The sequence below is a fragment of the Doryrhamphus excisus genome, chromosome 1 (assembly GCF_030265055.1).
Source record: "Doryrhamphus excisus isolate RoL2022-K1 chromosome 1, RoL_Dexc_1.0, whole genome shotgun sequence".
NCBI lineage: Eukaryota > Metazoa > Chordata > Actinopteri > Syngnathiformes > Syngnathidae > Doryrhamphus > Doryrhamphus excisus.
In genome coordinates this window covers 22232938-22256323 of record NC_080466.1, presented here as the reverse complement: position 1 = coordinate 22256323, position 23386 = coordinate 22232938, and the positions used below count along the sequence as shown (strand labels likewise).

Below are 23386 nucleotides of genomic sequence, written 5' to 3'. Positions count from 1 at the left end.
ATCGAAACAATACAACACAAAGTGACAAGAAGCACTTGAATAACGACTAAAGCACAGTCCGTTCTGGGCCACAAATCCCTCCACAGCCTAAACTGTTCAGTGGTCTTACATATTTTGATTGGTGTGTGGGGATATCTGGAAATAAGTATCAAACACACACTTCATTCACAAACCACACCACAAAAGCGGGCAATTGGGACAATACATAACGTCAGCTCATAGAACACACAAACCCTCTGTTCCTTGAATCGTAAATATAGAAATGTACCCATCTGGTAAATACAATCAAACATCTTCTTTCTTGATAATCTCTTCCACAAGGTCCCGAATTCCATGAATCAGCTCCATGCACCCAAAGATATAAACACGTAGCACTTTTACAATAGAACAATTAGTTTTATTTATTCATTCATTTTCTAGGAGGAGCCTATCCCAGCTGTCTTGGTGCGAGAGGCGGGGTACACCCTGGACTGGTGGCCAGCCAATCACAGGGCACATATAGACAAACAACCATTCACACTCACATTCATACCTATGGACAATTTGGAGTGGCCACTTAACCTGGCATGTTTGGGGGGGAATGGGGGAGGAAACCGGAGTACCAATGCGCATGCACAGAGAGAATATGCAAGGCCCGTACAGAGATGGCCGCGGGTGGAATTGAACTCGGGTCTTCTAGCTGTGAGGCCTGCACACTAGCCACCATGCAGCCAAAATAAAAATTAGATGAAGGAAATTTAGTAGATATCGAATGCTGAAGCTGAAATGAAATGTAGAAATATCCGAGGAATAAATTGCCTCCATCTCAGAATTGAACCAGCACCCATGAGGTTGGGAGATGGCCACTCTGAGCCATGCCTCCATGCTCAGAATAGGCAAGATGTCTAAGATCTATTATGTTACGTCTATTTTCTATAGCGCTTTTCCTCACCAGGGTCGCGGCAGTATGCTGGAGCCTATCCCAGCTGACTTTGAAAAAGAGGCGGGGTCCACCCTGGACTGTTGTTACATAATATAAAATGGATTTCCACCAATAGGAGGTGACATTGAAATTGTCCATTCATTTTCAATGGGGAAAATTTCAGTCATGTTGATTTGGGGAAAATGTGGGAATATTTAGGAAAGACCTGATAGATGTCCTGACTGAGCTGAACATTTTGCTGGTGGAATGGTTTGAAGCGGATAAATGCCTCAGATCGACTTTTCGGAATGTGTATATAATTCATGTTTGGTTTTTTTCCCCTGTATTGTTTTTGTAGCGAGTTCATGGCTGACCTCCCGACTCCTGGGGATTCACTGTGTTCCTGAGAGTTCAATGTTGGATTGTTTGTGGATCTCCCAGCTCCAACCATAGACGGGGGTCCAATCGTAGCAAAGGACAGCAAGTAGCTGATCACACTTACTTCACCATAAGAGCCACAGCTGTGCAAATGCGCTGCACAACCCAAAGTTAAGCAAATACACAAGACACTGAGAGGCTTATGAAACCTTCGATCAATACCAGGAGAATACACCCAAGAGGTTATCCTACATCAAGTAAATGCTTGAAGCTATCTTCTTCTATGCTTTGCTCAGAACGTTCAACTTTTCACCCAATGACCTCTGGATCTATGTGGAAATACAGGTGGTCCTCAGTTGACGAGGACACGCTCTCATAATGAAATTGAAAATGCAAATTTGCTTGGTAAACATGAGTCTCGCTCGGGAACTCGTTACAGTCGAATACATGCGGCACAAGAACGTGCTAAGGAAAAACAACATCACTTATCAGTTAATTTTTTATACTTCACTATGCACCCCAAGTGGATGTGTGGCAAAGAAAAGGAAAGCCATCATCGTGGAAGTGAAGAAGAACATAAAAAGCTCAGAGGGAGGACTCTTCTCTTAGATACCGATGATTGAATGCTAATGAACGCTAAAGGGGTCACAGATTCCAAGGAGATGTGGGAGGGGGTCATCCTTCCAGACTAGCCAGACAGTATTTTAGCATGATACCAAGGAGTTACTGGAGTTACAAGTAGCTACTGTTACTCTTGTATTTCCTTCTTCGGGTTCATCTTTTTATGACTTCATGTGTTCTGTGTACAGTGTGGGTGACTTCGAAGTTAATCTCGGTATCTGGACCACCTGTGCGTATAATAATATGACAGCAGTGAAGACTCGGATGCCAACACACACTTATTGACTTGTTGATTCCGAGTCCTCGGAATGACAGACTTTCAAAGAGAGAAGCTGCTGTCACACATCTGTTTTAAACATTAGTCCTGGGAAGCAGATGGTGCTTGGAAATTGGTTACAATGCAAATTGGGTGGAATTTATGAACTGATGGTCAGCACGTGAAGGAGAGAAACGTGTTTCTGTCAAAGGTGTATAACAAAGTGTTGTGACTGAGCCTGACAACCCTTTATTATGGGATGTTGTGACCTGCTTCTATCCATACCTGTCAACACTCCTTTGCCATTCTTTCCCCTCGCCTTCCTGTTGAGACAGTTTTCCATACATTTCCGGTATTTTAACTTTGAGCCAAAAAGAAGAAAAGAGAGGCTGCACTGCAGAAAGTATTTTCCAGGACCTCGGTTTTTGTCTTTGTTCCAAAAGGTCAGCTATAAACAGAAATGGACAATAACGAAAGCAGTTTTTTCCCATCGGAAATAATGTCAATCCAATTCATCCATTCGCGACACAAAAAATACGAACAAAAATAAATGTCATGGATGCGATTGCTGAAATGAAATGTACTCACTGACTGAGCATGGAACCAGCAACCACCAGGTTGGGAGACAACTCTTTGGCCTGCGTCATGCCACCATGTGCTGATTTTTTTTTTTTTTTGCACCAATTTGGGGTAGCACTGAAATTGTCCATTCATTTTCAATGGGAAAAATATCACAGAAAATATTGAATTATGGAATTTTTCTGATATAGAGCCTACATGTTCTGAATGAACTGCACATTTTGACGTTGCAATGGTCTGAAGCGGTTCACATAAAAAATTCCGAATTTGAAATGTTGAAATGCATGAATAAGTTGAATCATTACAGCGGGATCAGGGACTGAACTAGCAACCCTCAGGTTGAGAAACAACCATTCCTAGTAAATGAATGGCCAATTTATTTGGCACCCAGTACTGGCGGAAAAACTATCCACTACTGTGACATTCTGCTTATACGACAGGGTCGCATGGCTCAGAAAGTAGAGCGGTCATTTCCAAACCTATGGTTGCTGGTTCGATCCTCACTCCAGCTGTAATCATTCAACTTGTTGGCACATTTGAAAATTCAGTTTGCAGTTTCCAACATTTCAAATACTGCCTGTTTTTTTGTTGTTGTTTTTTTGTCCTCTCAACAGGACAGGTAGTCCATCAGGACTTATCTAAAAACTCCCCCACTTTCCATAATTCAATATTTTCTGTGACATTTTCTCCCATTGAAAATGAATGGACACTTTCAATGTCGCCCCCTGTTGGTGGAAATTAATTGTAGATTTAACATCACAGGAAACATTCTGGCTATTCGGGGAGTAGCGTGGTTGTCTCCCAACCTGATGGTTGCTGGTTCCATCCTCAGTCGGTGAATAGGTTTCAGCACAGTTCTAGGATATTTCAGTTTAGCTTTAGCATTCACTCACAATGTCCTTGCTTTTATTCATTTTCTGCAGGTAAAACTATTTAAATATTTTTGGGTGTCTGGGGCGAATTATTTGGATTTACATCGTTTCTTAAGGTAAAATGATTTTAGAGGTACTTTGGGCAACAGATTAAGAAAACTGTATTTGACTATGTTCATTCATTTTCTACCTCTTATCCTCACAAGGGTTGCGGGGGTGCTGGAGCCTATCCCAGCTGTCTTGGGGCGAGAGGCGGGGTCCACCCTGGACTGGTGGCCAGCCAATCACAGGCCACATATAGACAAACAACCATTCACACTCACATTCATACCTATGGACAATTTGGTGTCGCCAATTAACCTAGCATGTTTTTGGGAGGAAACCGGAGTACCCGGAGAAAACCCAGAGGGTGGAATTGAACTCGGGTCTCCTAGCTGTGAGGCAGCGTGCAGCCTATTTGACCATGTTCCCAAATGCAAATTCTGACGAGTACGCATTTATGGCAAAATAGTTTCGTCTTGTCCTTCTACTTTGAACCAGTGTGTTAGCAGGAGCGAGGTAACTTTTTGACTGCAGTTGCCTTTTCTTCCTCTCGTGCTTTTTGTTTTGTTGTTGATTGTCTCTCTCTACCGCTGTGATTTATACAAACCATTCCTGTGCGGTGGATCTGAGCTGCTGCCCAGAAGAATTGATTTACAGTGTATCAGGCACAGCTTTGTTATGACAGGCTCCAAGGGTAAGGAAAAGCGTGGTGGAGCCTCGCAGAACAAAGTAGTCGGATTACAGAACATCAAAAACTGAACTTTTGAACTCAGCAAACGATCCCTTCAAGGTAGAGGTCAGCCCTCCGCGTGTACAATATCCCACTCGAGTTAAATTTGCCATTTCTCTACAGCGATCTGGGCAGTGCTTTTTTTCATCCTCTAACAGCTCTGCTCTCCTTTCTGATTCCATTTAGTCACGCTATGTGCCGGCCTAACCTACGCTGGCCGTGCACTGAGAGCACAAGGCTCTCATTTCAGCTCTGGCAGAAAGAGTGCCGATGAGCTCATCCTCCTGCAGGAGCTGGACGCGGTGGGCGATGCACTCGAAGGCTTGTTAGGGCTTGGAGGTGGGGAGTGGGGGGGGGGGGCAGTGGAAACAGATGCTGCACTGGAGATGAGTGTCCTGGGAGTTTTATAATGACCGATCGAACTCTTTGTTGTTCTGGCTGGAGCTGAGAGCCTGTACCTTTTACCAGTCCATCATCGGAGGGGGTGGCCTGGCTCCAATAAAAGAATGTGACACTTGCACGGAATAATGGAAATGGACGTCACACGGTTTGTTTGGTTTGAGGACCACAAACAGTAGAGACTATTACATCAGGAGGGAGGCATTAAAGTCCACTGAACTGGGGCTGGGTTTGTAGATAAGGCCCTGCGTAAAACTGCAACAACAAATACAAATGGAAATGTATGAAATGTATCATGATCGGGAATTTAGCTAGGAGGGAAGAAAAAGCAGCAAGTGACATACTGATTGCAATGAGCTCTTACAGTCTCCATTACAGTCTTGCTGTTGTTGCCTCCTCCCGCTAGGCACACATGCATCCTCACACACTCGCTACCACCAGCCTGCGTAGTTCAACACAAATAAAGGGCGAAAGGAGCACAGAGCGCACTCTTGAGCACTCACGCCCACCCCAGCTATGACCTGCTGCAGGGCCCCCTTTCCTGGCAACGGGGGGTCTGTGTGTGTAGATATCACCACTTTGGGTAAAGTAAACCCCATCAGCTTACCTGAGTTTTCCTCCACCTCTCTCTCATCGGTGCACACGCCCTGGCCGTGCATGAGCGAGTGCAGCGGCCTCTCGATGCCCCGCGGGGGGTAGCAGCGCAGGCCGGTGCCGCAACGTGGCGAGTAGACGCCACAGTGCGCCCCTTTGAGGAGGGCACACGTGGGGCAGCAGCCGCAGCCAGGCTCTCGCACCGTCTCCTCGCAGTTGTCCGGCAGTTGACAGCTGGCCAGCCTCTCCTCGGAACACACCGGGCAGCGGATGGCCTGGTCGGATAAGCACAGCGCCGCCAACGTCAAAGTTGAGAGAGCCCACAGGCCCCAACGGGATGGAGCGGCTGCCACGCCGCCACCACGCACCATGGCAGCACCTGGATCTGCGGTCCCTTTACGCTTCTTTGTTCAGAGTGGGGTGCAGATTGGAGAACAACAGTGGGGGTCTGACAGAAACTCCTTGTCCAGGATGGTCTTTGATATTTTCAATTGCAGGGACACAATGCCTCGTCTGTACTGATTCAGTGGAACATGGCAGAAATAGAAAGAAGCGTGCTCTTGGTCTGCTTCGTTGAGAAGAAAATGAATATCCACTTGAGTCTTGAGTCTTGTTGCCGAAACCAAAGTGAACAACAGCTGTAGACTCTTGCTACTGCTGGGTCTGCAATGCAAAGAATGGCTCAAGTTGAGTGGCTCTCTTTGGACTTTATACTGGCCAGTGGACACGCCTCTTTCTACAGTGAGAGAGGAGCTGAAAGGCTTAGCAGAGAAAAGCTCTCTCGCCCTCGCTCGCCCTCACTCACTCTCGCTCTCTCGCTCTCGCTCTCGCTCTCTCGCTCTCTCGCTCTCACTCTCCTGCTCACAAACACAATTTGACTCTCTCCGCTGGTCCTTTCCTCCTTTCCTTGACAACAGCACAGAGAAGCGAATGACAGAACGCTCTCACATTGGCCCCATCGTTTGCAAGAGTCTGCAGGCCTCAGACCACATGCTGTCCTTTGCTAGTGGAAGCAATAAAAGGGAAATTGACAGTCTGAACCCCCACCCCCACCCCCCCAGTAAGTGCAGGGTAAGTTTGAACAACCCAAGCCAGTTTGTTAAAAGTGTGTTTTGGATGATGAACCACTCGGTTAAGAAGGTTTTAAAAGATACATAGATTCGGTATGCATCAATTTGTCCCTTCCAATCAACCACCCCCCTCCCCACCCTACCCCACCCCCGCCTCCATTTTGCCATGGAAACCTTGCATGTCTTCTACTTGCCTTTGTGAGTTTCTTCCTCCAGGCGGGTGGCTGCTTGCCACGGTGGGCCATGGGCGGCCGCCAACACTTACATCTCAGGTGGGTGCTTCAAAGTGTTTGCTTCATACAATTCATGTGCACCAAGCCATCCAAATATCCCCAGCATCAATATCTGTAGGTACTATGGGTAATGGATTGATACTCATCTCTTCATTTTGTCAAATATATAGTGGCTACTGTGCACAAATATAGCCACAAACTCAAGAAAAAAGGCACAGGATTCCAATGTGAGCCAGAGTAGTTGCTTCTAATGACTTATTTTGCACTGCTGACAAGGGAATGTTTATTTTCTTGATAGTTACTTTGTGTTGATAGAGTTTGTGTAGTTATTTTTGGACTTTTATTCATATTTATTATCTAGCCTACTAGTTTATAGCACGCCTGAAGACCAGGCTAAAGGCTAGACCATGACCTCCACTGCATCTGTTCACCATCTTGCATTATGGTTGATTGATTGACTGGTGCGTAGCTATACACGTTATACGTTCAAATGTGGCACATAACAGTGTGAGGTTTCTCAGGATTACAGTCACTTTTATTGCAAATGTGTTGATCCACAATCGGAGGACAACGTCCTTGTCAAGGTATGCAGGAGGCTTTGGTGGTCCTTTCAGTTACATCTTTTTGCCATTTGGTCAATGCCTTTCATAGCCAATCACCTCTGGCTCGTACCATTGCAGCATGCCACCTGTGGCGAGCATCTCCCGCCCACTTTCCTTTCCTTCGCTGCACAGGCATGCCAAACAGGAAACAGTCATGTCTGCCGTGTGGGGCTTGCCTGTCGTTTGTGAGAGCGATATCAATTTTGCACAACACGCCTCGGAAAATATCTCGTCGGGGTAGCATGCTGAACTCATTCAATACCAAAAATGTCGTTTTTATGAATCCAAACTCCTAATAGATAGATAGATAGATAGACTCCCTTTATTGTCATTGCACAAAAACACAGTAGTGAAATTGCCAACGAAATGTCGTTGCCTGGCTCCCATATAATAACAGACACAAAAGAAGATAAGTAATAATAAATAATAATAATAATAATAATGTAATCTCAACAACATATGTTTTTGTTGCACAAAAGGCCAATAAATTAGTCTTGAGAGCAATTATCGTGCCATAAAAACGGCCACTAGGTGGAAGAAACGCAGGGATGACGAGATGAAGGGGGAAACGCCCATGACCGGAAGAGGAAGCCCTTTACAGTGTAACACAGTGGTTCAAAAAATACAAATATAAAACTGGTTACATTGTCTACCTGTTGTAAATGTTGTGGTATAGTAACATGTACTTGAACTTGAGTTAGTGAGTAAAAGTACAGTATGCATGGGCCTTTTTGTCTATATGGTATCCTGGTTAAGTTTGTTCATAATACAGCTTTAAAACCCCTCTTACGTCTTACGTGAAGGAGTTAGTGTGAACCACAAGATGGCGGTGTTGCTCCTTGTGATGCACACGCCTTTCCAACCACGTTACGTTTTGCTACAATTGCCGGTCGACAAAATGTGTTATGCTGCAAATGTTTGTATATTCACTATGGAAAAGTCTATGGGTTATTTAAATATACATTTAAATGTGAGTTTGAATGTTTTCGGACCACCTCGTTTGAAACGTGCTCTTGCCCCTTTAAGGGATCTCTCCCGGACCCTGCGTGGTGATGTTGCAGTCATTCCTTCTTCGCAGAAAGTGGTGGAAGGTGGAATCTTCCCCTCCAACATCTCCGGCTGCACACCGCACAGCAGGTAAGACTTGGACTTGCTCATGCTTTCCAACCAAATTGGTGCAGTATTTAAGTGGCATTTTTAGGGTCAGCTTTTTGGTCATTCGCAAAAAAGTAATACATTTCACCATGTCACCAGTGAGGATTGTATAATTCATTTAAATATATGTATATTTATATGAATATTTTCATATTATTTTATATATACTATATATTTTATAAATATATATATTTTTTATATTTTAGAGTATTGTATTTTAATCATATTGAAAAGCTGTCATTGAGACTATAACACACAACTTTTGTGACATGTTAAAAATTCAAACAAAATTGTGTAAAAGCGTCTGAAATCATGAATTATTTGACAAGCGTTGGTGGCTGATGCCGTGGAAAGTTATTTTACACATTTGGGTGCAAGCACAGCAGGAAATACTTGTGCAGTGAACTTCATCTACATGTGGTGACAGGGTCGAGCAATCAACCATGATCTTTCTACCATCTTAGTTATGCTGAAAAGGAGCTTTTTTTAGGCTTTCACACCAGTCAGAACAATGTTCCTTATTTTTGATGAGTGAAAATGAAACACCAAACTACCTGGACTGGATCTACTTGATCTCTTTTGAATCCAACATGGTGTACTTCTCTTTACAGAGCAACGTTTTCCATCATGAACACAGACAAGAATCCTGGATGTATCCCCCCGGACAGAAATGGGATGAGTGAGTGTCTTGTTCCTTCCGTTTAGTGCTGAAGTGGACTAACATCGTCATATTTGTGGGTATTATGTCTGTTATGTGTGTCTTTTTCAGACAGATACACTGCCAGTGTGGATGCAGAGCCGCTGGAGGAGAAAGAGAACAGCGCCATCTTGCAGTGTGTTGAAGGTGGGCTCTATCATACATTTCGGTGCCACGACATTTCTGAAAGTTTGGATGGATCATTAGAAAACATTTAACACAAATCTAGGATTTGTTGTTCAGAGAGCTTTTACTCATTCAATACCAAAAATAATTTTTATGTCACAGCGAGGAGACGCGAGTTCAATTCCACCCTCGGCCATCTCTGTGTGGAGTTTGCATGTTCTCCCCGTGCATGCGTGGGTTTTCTCCGGGTACTCCGGTTTCCTCCCACATTCCAAAAACATGCTAGGTTAATTGGCGACTCCAAATTGTCCATAGGTATGAATGTGAGTGTGAATGGTTGTTTGTCTATATGTGCCCTGTGATTGGCTGGCCAGCAGTCCAGGGTGGATCCCGCTTCTCGCCCAAGACAGCTGGGATAGGCTCCACCATACCCACGACCCTGGTGAGGATAAGCGGTGGAAAACGAATGAATGAATGAATAATCACGAACGGCGGATGACGCAACTCCAAACTCCAACTTAATGAATTTCACTTCAGAGCAATTTCAAGCCATAAAAACGACCACAAGGTGGCAGAAGAGCATCTGATGACAGCTCAGCAGAGAAGGAGAAAGTAAGAGAGTGTGGAAGACCCCGAATTGACGCCACGTCAGCGTAGCGTTGTATATGCATGTAGATTTCAAAGGCTCACTTCTCATTAGCGTCGTCAGTGCGGCGTCGCCGATTCCGCAGCCTATCGCTCTTACATTTAGGTTACAACTCAGTGATGCAACAAAACAAGACAGACGTGGCATTGGCTACTTGCGCTCCCTAAAGGACCCGTGATTATGTGTGCTTCATGAACTTCCTGTCCATATCGAAAGTCGACACGAGCTTTTCTTAAAAGGCTAATGCTCTACTTCAAAGAATAATATTTGGTCATCTGTCATCTTTGTTGCAATGAGCGCTGGTTTTCTTTAGTTAAAAAGCAGAAGGTTATTTTGACACCAAAAGCTGATCTCCGGTGTTTCTCCTGCTGGTACGCTGCTGAATTTACTCAGAAACGCATCAAAAAAGACTTGAGGTCTTTGGACCGAACCGCTAGGTGAATGTTTATGGAGTTTCATTTTAAAAATCCAGCTTCCGAAAGCCGTGCTCCACTTGTGCATCATAGATGTGGTTGACTGCACTGAGGCACTGCAAAGTTTCCGTAGCACCTCTGAGCGTTTACCACAGAGCGAGGGGCCGCTCGTCGCCTGTCGCTGCAGAGACCATGCTGTGGTTTTTGGATGGAACGTGGTTGATGCACGGGTTGCTCATAGAGAGATCTTGCAAATGCTTCCTCTGGGCCTGGCGCATCTGTCAAGTTTGTGTGACCGGATCCTAAGTTTTGTGCTACCAGATTGGTGCCATTTGCTTGTCTTGTCATCCTTTTCCAGCTCTAAATCTGATAACACAAAACATGTATTGGCCTCTCCCAGGAAACATCGTTTACTTTTGCATACGTTTCCTAAAGCAAGGTGATTGGAGCAGCAGGACGACCACATCTTAAGTGTTTTTGTTGCATCTGTGCTGCTGTTGTTGATGGAAGACGTTTGGGTAGTGTTTTTAATCCTCAAAATACAGCCAGATGACATGTAATCATCAGTATACGTGTTCATGCATGATCCCGGCATGGATATCAAACCATGCAAACTTGGTAGAGGTTTTTTAGAGGACTTGGTAGTCCAAATAGGTGTGTCCCAATGACATGTATTGTTAGCTAACTCATATTAACTTGTTTTCTCCTGTTGTAATGGACAGACAAGGGAAATAAATATGTGTTCAAATATACTATTGTATACTATACTGTTTTACTCTTTGAAAAAGTGTGAATGATGCACAAAATTCAGTTCCTCATTAAGGCGCCTTATAGTGTGGAAAATACAGTAATCTTGTATATTGTATTTCTCATGCACAAGTGGTTAGCACGCAGGCCACACAGCTAGGAGACTTGAGTTCAAATCTGTGTGGAGTTTGCATGTTCTCCCCGTGCATGCGTGGCTTTTCTCCGGGTACTCCGGTTTCCTCCCACATTCCAAAAACATGCTAGGTTAATTGGCCACTCCAAATTGTCCATAGGTATGAATGTGAGTGTGAATGGTTGTTTGTCTATATGTGCCCTGTGATTGGCTGGCCACCAATCCAGGGTGTACCCCGCCTCTCGCCTGAAGACAGCTGGGATAGGCTCCAGCACCCCCGCGACCCTGGTGAGGATAAGCGGTAGAAAATGAATGGATGGATGAATGTTTTTTTACTCCTAATATTCCGACAACATATTTTTCTTGTAATATTGTGACTTTATTCTATTTCAAGTTCATTCTCATAAAATAATGTCTTTTTTCATTTACTTGTTTATTCGTATTTCTTAAACGAACGACGATTAAAAAAAAACAGTCATGGCCTGCAAATGCCCAGGCCATTCTCCTAGGACTTTGGACACCACTGCTGAAGCATAATCATAGGCCAACTTATGTCATTTCTATCGCATATTCCCAGAAGGGAGGATTTGAACCCTTTGAAATATTCATTATGTCTCACTTGTGTTTTTTTCCTTCAGGTACGATAAAGGTGGAGTCTGAAGAGACTGAAAGCAATGAGATGTATCCCCGGGCTGAGAAAGAAGGAGCGATTTTTGAGGTGCAAGACGGGGCCATCGAGGAAGGAATGGAGGAAGGATACGACGGAGACAGGACAGAGGATGATGACGAGAATGATGAAGAGAAGGATTACATGAACGAACCGGAGGACCTGTCGCTGGTTGACTATTCTCGCTACAACAGCGCAGCGATGCAGGACGCCTCTGTGGGGGCGCCGCCAGACAGGCCTTGCACGACTGGAACGATGAGTCCCCATTTGCAGTCGTCGGGGAAGCTCAGCTGTGACATCTGCGGCCTGTCGTGCGTCAGCATCAACGTGCTGCTGGTGCACAAGCGCAGCCACACAGGTGAGCACAGGAAAAGCCTCAAATGTGAACGCGAACCATTGCAAGCATTGCACTTGATGTCTTGGCGTTCCTTTGGTCAATGGTTGGTATCATAGAACTTCATGGCAACACGCACGTTGAGCTACAGCAGTAGAAGAAGAGCGCATGGTTACACTCCCGACTACATGATGCACACTTGGCGTCACAAATACATTTGGACCGCCACAAATACATTTGGACCGCCACAAATACATTTGGACCACCACAAATACATTTGGTGCTACCTGTCGGCCCTTGCAAATAAACACATTATAGTAGAACACCCCCGTTTTCTTATCCGTTTTTGTTGAACAGTTTTTTCTCAGTTTTTGCTTCTGTCATATGATTTGGTTTTTGTCTCACGTGTTCACCAGATTTGACCTCAATCCTTGTACTGTCTTGCTTTATGTATGCCCCAGTTTTTGTATTATTTGGCTTTTGTTGACGATTTGTCCCCCAAAATGTGCCTCAGCTTTTGTGAACTGTCTTGGTTTTTTTTTTACAAAAACCTTTTTAACACATTTTTCCTACGTTTTTGTTTTTCGTGCAAAAAAACTTTTTTAAAAGCGTCAGTTGTTGATTGTTTCGTTTTTATATGGCCCATTTTTTGGATATTTCATTTTTTGTTGAATAATTTTTCAAATTTTGCCTCAGTGTTTTCACACAGTCTCGGTTTTAGTGCAAAAACATTAGGATTTTTTGTTCACCGTGTTAGTTTCTGTGCAAAATCCTTGTTTTTTAAACGCCTCAATTGTCATATCATTGTTTTTTGTTCAATATACACTACCGTTCAAAAGTTTGGGGTCACTTAGAAATTTCCTTATTTTTTTAAGAAAAGCACTGTTTTTTTCAACGAAGATAACTTTAAACTAATCAGAAATACACTCTATACATTGTTAATGTGGTAAATGACTATTCTAGCTGCAAATGTCTGGTTTTTAGTGTAATATCTACATAGGTGTATAGAGGCCTATTTCCAGCAACTATCACTCCAGTGTTCTAATGGTACAATGTGTTTGCTCATTGCGTCAAAAGGCTAATGGATGATTAGAAAACCCTTGTGCAATCATGTTGGCACAGCTGAAAACAGTTTAGCTGGTTAGAGACTCTATGAAACTGACCTTCCTTTGAGCAGGTTGAGTATCTGGAGCATCACGTTTGTGGGGTCGATTAAACGCTCAAAATGACCAGAAAAAGAGAACTTTCATGTGAAACTCGACAGTCTATTCTTGTTCTTAGAAATGAAGGCTATTCCATGCAAGAAATTGCCAAGAAACTGAAGATTTCCTACAACGGTGTGTACTACTCCCTTCAGAGAACAGCACAAACAGGCTCTAACCAGAGTAGAAAGAGAAGTGGGAGGCCCCGCTGCACATCTAAGCAAGAAGATAAGTACATTAGAGTCTCTAGTTTGAGAAATAGACGCCTCACAGGTCCTCAACTGGCAGCTTCATTAAATAGTACCCGCAAAACGCCAGTGTCAACATCTACAGTGAAGAGGCGACTCCGGGATGCTGGCCTTCAGGGCAGAGTGGCAAAGAAAAAACCATATCTGAGACTGGCCAATAAAAGAAAAAGATTAATATGGGCAAAAGAACACAGACATTGGACAGAGGAAGATTGGAAAAAAGTGTTATGGACGGACGAATCAAAGTTTGAGGTGTTTGGATCACACAGAAGAACATTTGTGAGACGCAGAACAACTGAAAAGATGCTGGAAGAGTGCCTGACACCATCTGTCAAGCAAGGTGGGGGTAACGTGACGGTCTGGGGTTGCTTTGGTGCTGGTAAGGTGGGAGATTTGTTCAAGGTAAAAGGGATTTTGAATAAGGAAGGCTATCACTCCATTTTGCAACGCCATGCCATACCCTGTGGACAGCGCTTGATTGGAGCCAATTTCATCCTACAACAGGACAATGACCCAAAGCACACCTCCAAATTGTGCAAGAACTATTTAGAGAAGAAGCAGGCAGCTGGTATTCTATCTGTAATGGAGTGGCCAGCGCAGTCACCAGATCTAAACCCCATTGAGCTGTTGTGGGAGCAGCTTGACCGTATGGTACGCAAGAAGTGCCCATCCAGCCAATCCAACTTGTGGGAGGTGCTTCTAGAAGTGTGGGGTGAAATTTCTCCAGATTACCTCAACAAATTAACAGCTAGAATGCCAAAGGTCTGCAATGCTGTCATTGCTGCAAATGGAGGATTCTTTGACGAAAGCAAAGTTTGAAGGAAAAAATTATTATTTCAAATACAAATCATTATTTCTAACCTTATCAATGTCTTGACTATATTTTCTATTCATTTTAAAACTCATGTGGTAAATAAAAGTGTGACTTTTCATGGAAAACACAAAATTGTCTGGGTGACCCCAAACTTTTGAACGGTAGTGTACATCCATCCATTTTCTATGCCGCTTATCCTCACTAGGGTCATGGGTATGCTGGGGCCTATCCCAGCTGTCTTTGGGCGAGAGGTGGGGTACGCCCTGGACTGGTGTTGTTAATATGGCCCATTTTTTGTTGAATGTTTTTGCCTCAGTATTTGTACACAAATCCATTTCATGGATTTTTTTCACTTTCTTGGTTATTGAGCAAAAACCTTGTTTTTTACGGCCCAGTTTCTGTGCGATTCGTTTTTTTGTCGCTCAATTATTCTCACTTTTTGCACACTGTCTTGGTTTTCATACACGCAACAATCTTGTTTGTTTGCCAATTAGTCTGTGCATTTTTTAATTGAGTGTGACTATTAGATTATGATACCATCCAGCCCATCCAAAAATCCTCACCCACGACCCACTGCCACAGGTTGATTGCAGCCCTGTGAACAACTGCAAGGAGAGATAGAGTACGTACTTTATCAAAGCTTTGCTGACCCAAAAGCAGACTCATACCTAGAAGATACACACAACATACGTCCGACTCACTCGACTAAGAAAAGGCTTTTGGGGTTTGTGACAATGTGGACGGCGCTTTGTTCCCTTTTCCAAGATGGTGACCGATACTGGTTTTTGCAAGTCACTCGGAACAGGCAAAGGCTGACATTTGGCTGATGAAGTTTCATTTTTGAAAGATGCTGATCTTTTTACACGATTTCAACATGAAAAGGACCCGCGACCTTCGTGAGGAAAAGTGGTAGAAAATGAATGAATGAATGAATGAACATGAAAAGGAGTAGAAAGATGCTAATCTTATTTCACCCTACCCTTTCTCCGTGTCTATTTTGATTGTTGGTTCCCACCATATCTTTTACAAATTAGGCTAACATCTTAGCGCTTGCATTTTGTTTGCCTCACGGGTCAAGAAAAGACAGGACTGTTGTGAAAAAGATTTACAACAGTATGCAAGTAGTACATTAAAAAAATTACACTATATAGCTTGTGCACTGTTAAGGCCAAAGAAGGGTGAAAAGAGGATACAAATACATATTTAATAGGAGTAATAAAATAGTAATTAATTGTTGTTAATAAATATAAAATCAGTTTAAAAATTAATAAAAAAAATGTATAAGTTAAATGTATAGACCAACAATAACAAAATGTCTAAATGACTACATGTATGGATATGTATAAATTAAAAGTTTCAAAAATAATAAAAATAAAAGTAAAAATGGAACAGGAATAATAAAATCGTAATAAATTTTTCATAATGAACCACAAATAAATACATTTAAAAATGAATAATGATCAGTATTATGTATAAAAAAAAATACACCATATAGCCTGTGCAGTATTAAGGAGAATGAAGAAATGAAAATGTTTTTTTTAAATAAGGATAAAAATGAAAAGCAAAAATGTAATCGGAGTAATAAAATGGTAATAGGGTGTAAATAATAAATCAATTTGAAAAAATACATGTATTAAACAGAGCCACTGACAATAATTACTAAAGTACTGGAATAAAGTTAGATGGAATCACTGGTGATCCTCAGGTCACGAGTTCCATTCCTTGACTGTGATGAAGTGGAGTTGTAGTGTAAATGGAACTTAAACCTAAACGATACCCGATTGAACTCCGAGCTCACACACAATGGACACACATGAGGACATAGAAAATACAGTTCTAAAAATTCCTTCCTTGTCTTTCTACCTTCCCTGAAATATTGTCCCAGCTTTCCTCGGAACCTTTCCTCAGCGCATGGAATCCATAACCCCTGTAGCAGTCATTAGCAATCATTAGCATTCATTATCCTTAATGATGGTCGCATCAGCTGAGCAGTTGGGACCAAAAGAGCGGCCAATATTGGTGGGCATGTCGCCTCTCTCTGAGTTTTTGACTTCCGTGGCGGTGGCTTTCCTTTTCTTTGGTGCACTGCGATGAGACATAATGAAATGTAAAACGTGAAGAAATCATCAATGTCGTTCTTTTATCATAAAAAATGACATTTCATGAATTTCATGTATTGAATATTGTTGCCTAAGCGCGTACTTTGAATGTTTTTGTCGCTGCCAGGTGAGAGACCATTCCACTGCACTCAGTGTGGAGCTTCCTTCACCCAGAAGGGGAACCTTCTTCGCCACATCAAACTGCACTCCGGGGAGAAGCCTTTCAAATGTCCCATGTGTAGCTACGCTTGCCGCCGTCGTGACGCCTTGAGCGGCCACCTGCGCACGCACTCTGGTACACACACACACACACACACACACCTGCAGTGATACCGCACGCACCTGTCTTGTCTCAAACCCGCACACGTGATTTCTGCTATCTGTGCGTCTTTTCCAGTTAGCAAGTAAGCATGCATGATTGCACACATCACACACGACCTTTCTCTCATTCACTTTCACTTTCCGCCTCGTGCCTTTGAGGCAGGCGCATAAGCTCTTCAGAGACATTGTCCCAGAGCTTCTGCTGAATAAAAATAGTACACACATGCTCTACCTCTCCGTTGTTAACGGGAAACTCTTGCCCGCAGTCGAGAAGCCCTTCAAGTGCAACCTGTGCAGTCGCAGTTACAAGCAGCGTAGCTCCCTGGAGGAGCACAGGGAGCGATGCCACGTGTACGCTCACGGCAACGCTGCTCCTGACAATGGTGAGAAACTCTTCATTGTGCATTCAGCTTCTTTTTTTTTTTTTTTGCATCTTTGTCACACTTAAATGATTCACATCATTGAACAAATTTAAAGGGAACACAAAAACAAAACTATGTGAAAAAGTGATTGACCCCCCCCCCCGTAAAAAAACATTACTGAGATGAATTGAGCTCTATCAGTCTGGAAAAGGTTACAAAGTTGTTTATAAAGCTTTGGGACTCCTGCACACCACAGTGAGAGCCATTATCCACCAATGGCAAAAGCATGGAACAGTGGTGAATGTTGCCAGGTGTGGCCGGCCAACAATCATGACCCAAAGGGAGCAGCGACTACTCATCCAAGAGGTCACAAAAGACGCCACAACACATTCAAAGAAACGCAGGCCTCCTTTGCCTCGGTTAAGGTCAGTGTTCATGACTCCACCATAAGAAAGACAAAATGACCAAAATGCTGCTGAACAAAAAGGCTAGTCTCAATTTCACCAGAAAACATCTTGATGATCCTCAAGACCATTGGGAAAATACTCTGTGGTCAGACAAGACAAAAGTTCAACTTTTGGGGATTTGTGTGTCCCATTACATCTGGTGTAAGAGCAACACCGCATTACAGAAATATGATACAGAATATGATAGCGACAGTCAAATATGGTGGTAGTGTGATGGTCTGGGGCTGTTTTGCTGCTTCGGGACCTGGAAGACTTGGAACCATGGATTCTGCTGTCCAAAACCATCCTGAAGGATGGTGACCTCAAGCTGAAACCAACTTGGGTTCTGCAGCAGGACGATGATCCAAAAGACCCAGCAGGTCCACCTCTGAATGGCTGAGATGCTGAGATATGGAGATGCTGTGGCCTGACCTTGAAAAGGCTTCATGCTGGAAAAGCCTCAAGTGTGGCTGAATGACGATGGAGCAACATTCCTCCACAGCTGGAAGAGACGCTTGATGGCAGTTGTTGCCGCTCTATTGTGTTGTCATGGACTAATATTTACATGAGTTTGATGTTCTGAAACATTTAAGTGTGACAACCATGCAAAGAAATCAATCCCTTTGTCACAGCACTGTAGGTTATTTAGGCTGTGATGTTTACAGACCACTTCCCTTGCCAGTCATGTAGGACACGTTTCAAGCAGCAAAAAGCGTTCTAATAGGAGCAGAGTACACCACACACACACCGTGCTGTGCTTATGTGGTCACTGAATGTCGTACGTTTGTGCCTGATAGTGTGTTGGTGGTGAGGAAGTACATCCTCATCCTGCACGGTAGAGCACACATGCACCAGGAAGTGAGGTCAAAGGAACTTTTTATCTTATATCAATATCTTCTTCCTCTTGGTGTGACATCCAGCACCTGAGGTGAGATTCTCACAATTGGACATCGAAGGTAGGGTTCCACGTGGACGATGTACGGTGGCTTGATATACTATGTTACCTTCTCTATCTTCTGACTGGATCGTCTTTCTGTCAAACAGACGACAGCCAACCATCACAGACTCAGATGGGCAGCAAGCGGGCTTTGCTGCTTGACAGGCTTGCCAGCAACGTTGCCAGACGCAAGAGTTCAATGCCTCAGAAGTTCACTGGTGAGTGCCCTTCCTTGACACTTCAAAGCTGTCCCATTTGAACCCTTTCATTACTTTTAAAAACTCTTTCGTTTGTTTAGTGATATCATATTGACACTTAAAGGGGCCCCATCTTACATTTCCAACTTTACAGACTTAGTTAAAGTAGACCCCCACACGCTCCAAAAAAGAACATTTGCTGGCTTGACGTTGACGTTCTCCTTCAATTTCAGATCAACATTTTCAATAAAAGTGACTGTTGATAGATTAGATTCAGCTCCAGGACCCTGCCTTTGTCTCCTCAGTTTGCCTCACACATTGGATTGGTGTCACGGTGCAGAACAGAGGTGTCCACTAAAGGTGTCCACACCTTTCCACTAGCGCTCAAAAGATGCACTGGTCTGGGTTTTTTCATATATATTATGTCATATTTTTGAAAAGTATGTTATAATTCTATCTCTGTGTGGAGTTTGCATGTTCTCCCCGTGCATGCGTGGGTTTTCTCCGGGTACTCTGGTTTCCTCCCACATTCCAAAAACATGCTAGGTTAATTGGCCACTCCAAATTGTCCATAGGTATGAATGTGAGTGTGAATGGTTGTTTGTCTATATGTGCCCTGTGATTGGCTTCAGCCCCCCCTAAATGATTTGATATTTTTATAGAGATTTTTTTGTAAAAAAAAAAATCTGACAATTTTTTTATAATGGGGCAAGAATAGGAGTTAAAATAAATATTCACATTACCTGTTCTTAGTTTATAATCAGAATGATAATCAGAAGAAAAATAATGATGATAGTAACAATAATAGGCTAATTAATAATATTATAATGATTATTATATAATATGATATATGATATATGATATGTCCTGGTTCTCGGTTTTTGTTTGGATTTCCTAATGTCTTCTACATTCATTCATATCCTGTGCATGTCCAGGGCGCACCCCCGTCCTCAGAACCTAGTGACGCCCCTGGCCGTGGCCCAATAAAAAAAGAAGCTACAAACTGCAATGAGAGTTTTCAGCGAAAAAGCCAATATCAAGCATTCCTATTATGCCCTATTATTTGATCTTGTATTTTATGAGAAGAAGCAAATCCAATATGATTTTTAAATGGAGCATGATGGGACCCCTTTAATGAAGTTCGGAATATTTCCTTTCAACTCTCTTCTGCTCACTACGCCACTCTCTCTGAAATGTATGCAATATTGTGTGTGTATTGTGTGTGTATATGTGCCCTTTGCTACTCTATATGGACAAAAGTACTGAGCGACATGTCTTTGTCAAACGATGACAGGATGGAACTGGATTTCAATCATTCATCTTACCAAGACATGTTGTCATCAATTTCACGACGTACGTTTTGTCCGTGAAGCGTAGTTTGGAATTTTTCTGTCTGAGCTTCTTCTTCTGTTTGTCAGTCTGTCGCTGGCCTCCGTGTCTTCACAGAGCGGTCTCGGCATCAGCGGTGTCATGGGTGGGTACCGCAAAGCATCTGTGGATGAATGCATGGATGCAAGGAAGGAAGGAAGCCCCTTCATATGTAGGTTTTAATGCATGGACAAATCATGTCCATTTCACGCACTCCATGTACACCATATTTCCAGGAGTGTAAGTGGCATCAAAAATATAAGTGGCATTTACTTAGAAATGTATTTCCCAAAATTCATTTCTTCACCTACACACACACACACACACACATAGCACACAGAACAACAGGATAAGATAAAGTGGCATAACAAGACAGCCGGTAAGCAACCCGTAAGCAAGTTCACCGAGATCCCGATCTCATTCCACATCGATGAATTCACTGAATTGAAGCCAACAGCGCCCTATCATGGCTCTCGACGGTTTGAGTCATTCAGTGTTAATCTAACAACATGAATATTTCAGCAAATCGTTCATATTGTTGCTGACAATGAAGCATAAGTCGAAATGAGCTAAAGAATAGAATAGAAATTCAAGGCATCCAGAAGGCGCTTTCAAAGATGTGATGTGCAGTATTCTACACTGGTCACTGGGTGTCAGTAATGCTACATTGTAGAGACAATAGCCACTGCAGAAAGTAGAAGTAAAAAAGGAAGATTGCTAACGTGTGAGTTTTATGTCTTATTTGTGTCTTATTTCCTCTTATTATATGACCCTCGTGTTGGGTAATAGGAGCGTAAAGGTGACTATAGGGGTGTTATTTCAATTTAGAGGGCTCCTATAATGTAGAAGAGCTTATTTCAAGGTCCTAAGCATGTTTTCTTTGCTCGAACTGTGAATAGAATCCATTTCTAAATAAGGAATCCTACTTCCTGGAACGTCATGGTAGGGTCCGGAACTGATTAACAAGACTGCACATTTATTTTGACATATAAGACGCACCGACAAGCCAAACTATGAAAAAACAGTGTGACTTGGAGAAAATACGGTACATACATTTGAGTTGCGGTTTCGCGTTCTTTCTTGTTGCAGTCTCACAATCAGGCCTGAAAAATGAGGATGTATCGGCAAAACGCTTCCTACGTCCTTACCGGGCTGACAAATGATAAAAGCCAAGTAACGGCAGGCAAGCAGGAGAGAAACATGAGCAGGTGCTACTCTGGTCTGTGCTGCAGCTGCAAAAGAAGGACTTTCATGTCATGCGCTTCCTCTCTGCTCGCTGCTCTTTGCCTTCAAGCGCCACCGCTTCCGTGGGATTCTGCAGCGTTTGAAATCTTTTGACCTTGGGAACCTGGCGTGCTCTCTGCGGGGTTCTCGCCAGCGGACTGTCTCTATTTTTAAGAAGTGCTCCGTGGATTGCGTGTTTCTGAATTTGGAGCTTTGCTTCTGTGGCGCTGGTCTAGGTGATAATGGCGTCTGTCTGGACTTGAGCTTTAACAAGGAACACGCGGATGACCTTCCGTTTAGCTCAGCAGCATCTGAAGCCCAACGCCAGCAGCCGTTAATGCACGCGGGTCATCCCCAACGGCCGTACGCCACCCTGTTGAGCCGCGATGACGTCAGTCCAATGAGCCTCGCCAACGGCCACAGGATGACCGTGCAACTGCCGGGCCCCCCTCACGCGCCCCAAGCGCCTCTTGGCATGGATGCCTTCCACCCCGATGGCTCCCAGATCTCCCAACCCCTCATGTACGGCTCAGTGCACCTGCTGGGTGGGCTCAACCATCAGAACGGGATCTCACCCTCCCAGCCCGTTTCCTTCTCCTGCCTGGAAGCTTTGCGGGAATTGTGGTCCGACAGAAAGGCCGGAGCCCTGCCCGGGGCGGTGTACCCTTGCAGCCACTGCAAGGTGATCTTTCTTGACTACGTCATGTTCACCATCCACATGGGTTGCCACGGCTTCCGAGACCCGCTTGAGTGCAACGTGTGCGGCCACCGCAGTCGGGACCGTTATGAGTTCTCCTCACACATAGTCCGTGGGGAGCACCGGCTGGACATGAAGTAGCACACACACTCTCTTACAGTCACGTGACCAAAATAAGAGATCCCATGGGGTACCCCATGTACTGTACCCTTTGATGTCGACAACCCGGCTATGTCAGTCCTGCTCTTCTTCGTTCTTATTGCTTATTATTCAATACCAAAATAGCTATTGATTAATTGGATAATGGATTCATCGATTAATTGTTGCAGCTCTTAAAATGTGAAAGCCATAGGGGTCGTTTCTATTGAAAAATGTGGACATGTAGTATTGCTCGCTTCATCATTATCCCTACAGCAACTTAACTATTGTTGAGCTATCTTCGGAAATGTTCAACTTTTTTCTTGACTTTTCATTAAAAGTCAAAAATCATTAATTTACAACTTAGTCCCGTAACATTACCAATTTTTATTGTAAATTGCTGACTTTTTTCCTTGTTAATTTACAACATTATTCTCGTAATATTATGACTTTTTTCTTGTACATGTACAACTATTCTCGTTGATGTACGACTTTTTTCTCATTAATTTATGACTTAATTCTCGTAATATTCCAACTTTTTTTCTCGTAAATTTAGGACTTTATTCTTATAATATTACAACATATTCTCGTAATATTAGGACTTTTTTCTTGTACATTTATGACTTTATTCTCATTGATGTACGATTTTTTTCTTGTTAATTTACAGCTTTATTCTTATAATATTACAACTTTTTTCTCTAAAATTGATGACTTTTTTTAATCGTTAATGTACGACTTTAGTCCTGTAACATTAACACGTTTTTTTGTAAGTTTACGACTTTTTCTTGTTAATATACAACATTATTCTCATGATATTACCACTTTTTTCTCATTAATTAACAACTTTATCCTCGTAAATTTTGGATTTTATTGTTGAAATCTCAGATTTTAAATATTTTTTTCCAATGTGGCCCTAATACGCCGTCATACTTACAACATATCACACTAATGCTCAGGAATTATTTGTTCACATTGAGATGTAGTTTTCCAGTATCACCACATCTAGACCTACCCTGCATTGGTTTTAGCGTTATCAGGTAACAAAGGGTGAAGAATAAGCATTTTCCCCTGCTTGAGAATAAAATGCAAATGTAGTTCTGCTGTGTTTGTATGTGAAACTAAAAATCACTTTTCTACA

The 23386-nt window shown here is 43.0% G+C and overlaps 2 protein-coding genes across 2 annotated transcripts in view; one reads left to right on the top strand and one right to left on the bottom strand.

The window, feature by feature from the left end:
- LOC131125276 (insulin-like growth factor-binding protein 4) overlaps window positions 1-6079 on the bottom strand; it is a 26781-nt gene extending 20702 nt beyond the window's left edge. Inside the window, exon 1 of the mRNA XM_058066668.1 lies at window positions 5386-6079. Within this exon, the coding sequence (XP_057922651.1) occupies window positions 5386-5743 (358 nt within the window). The 5' untranslated portion in view covers window positions 5744-6079. The remainder of the gene's footprint in view (window positions 1-5385) is intronic.
- Window positions 4787-23386, top strand: LOC131125259 (zinc finger protein Aiolos-like). Its single transcript, XM_058066622.1, has 10 exons — window positions 4787-6443; window positions 6659-6714; window positions 8304-8414; window positions 9044-9111; window positions 9202-9276; window positions 11833-12219; window positions 16686-16853; window positions 17146-17262; window positions 18732-18842; window positions 21650-23386. Exons 1-10 carry the CDS (start codon window positions 6303-6305, stop codon window positions 22249-22251), a joined length of 1836 nt encoding a protein of 611 aa, XP_057922605.1. The 5' UTR covers window positions 4787-6302; the 3' UTR covers window positions 22252-23386.

Bases quoted from the DNA above. Each gene is read 5' to 3' on its own strand.
- LOC131125259 (XM_058066622.1), top strand. From the start codon at position 6,303: ATGACAGAACGCTCTCACATTGGCCCCATCGTTTGCAAGAGTCTGCAG. The intron at 9,112-9,201 runs GTGAGTGTCTTG...TGTCTTTTTCAG, and splicing joins CCCGGACAGAAATGGGATGA to ACAGATACACTGCCAGTGTG. The intron at 12,220-16,685 runs GTGAGCACAGGA...TGTCGCTGCCAG, and splicing joins GCACAAGCGCAGCCACACAG to GTGAGAGACCATTCCACTGC.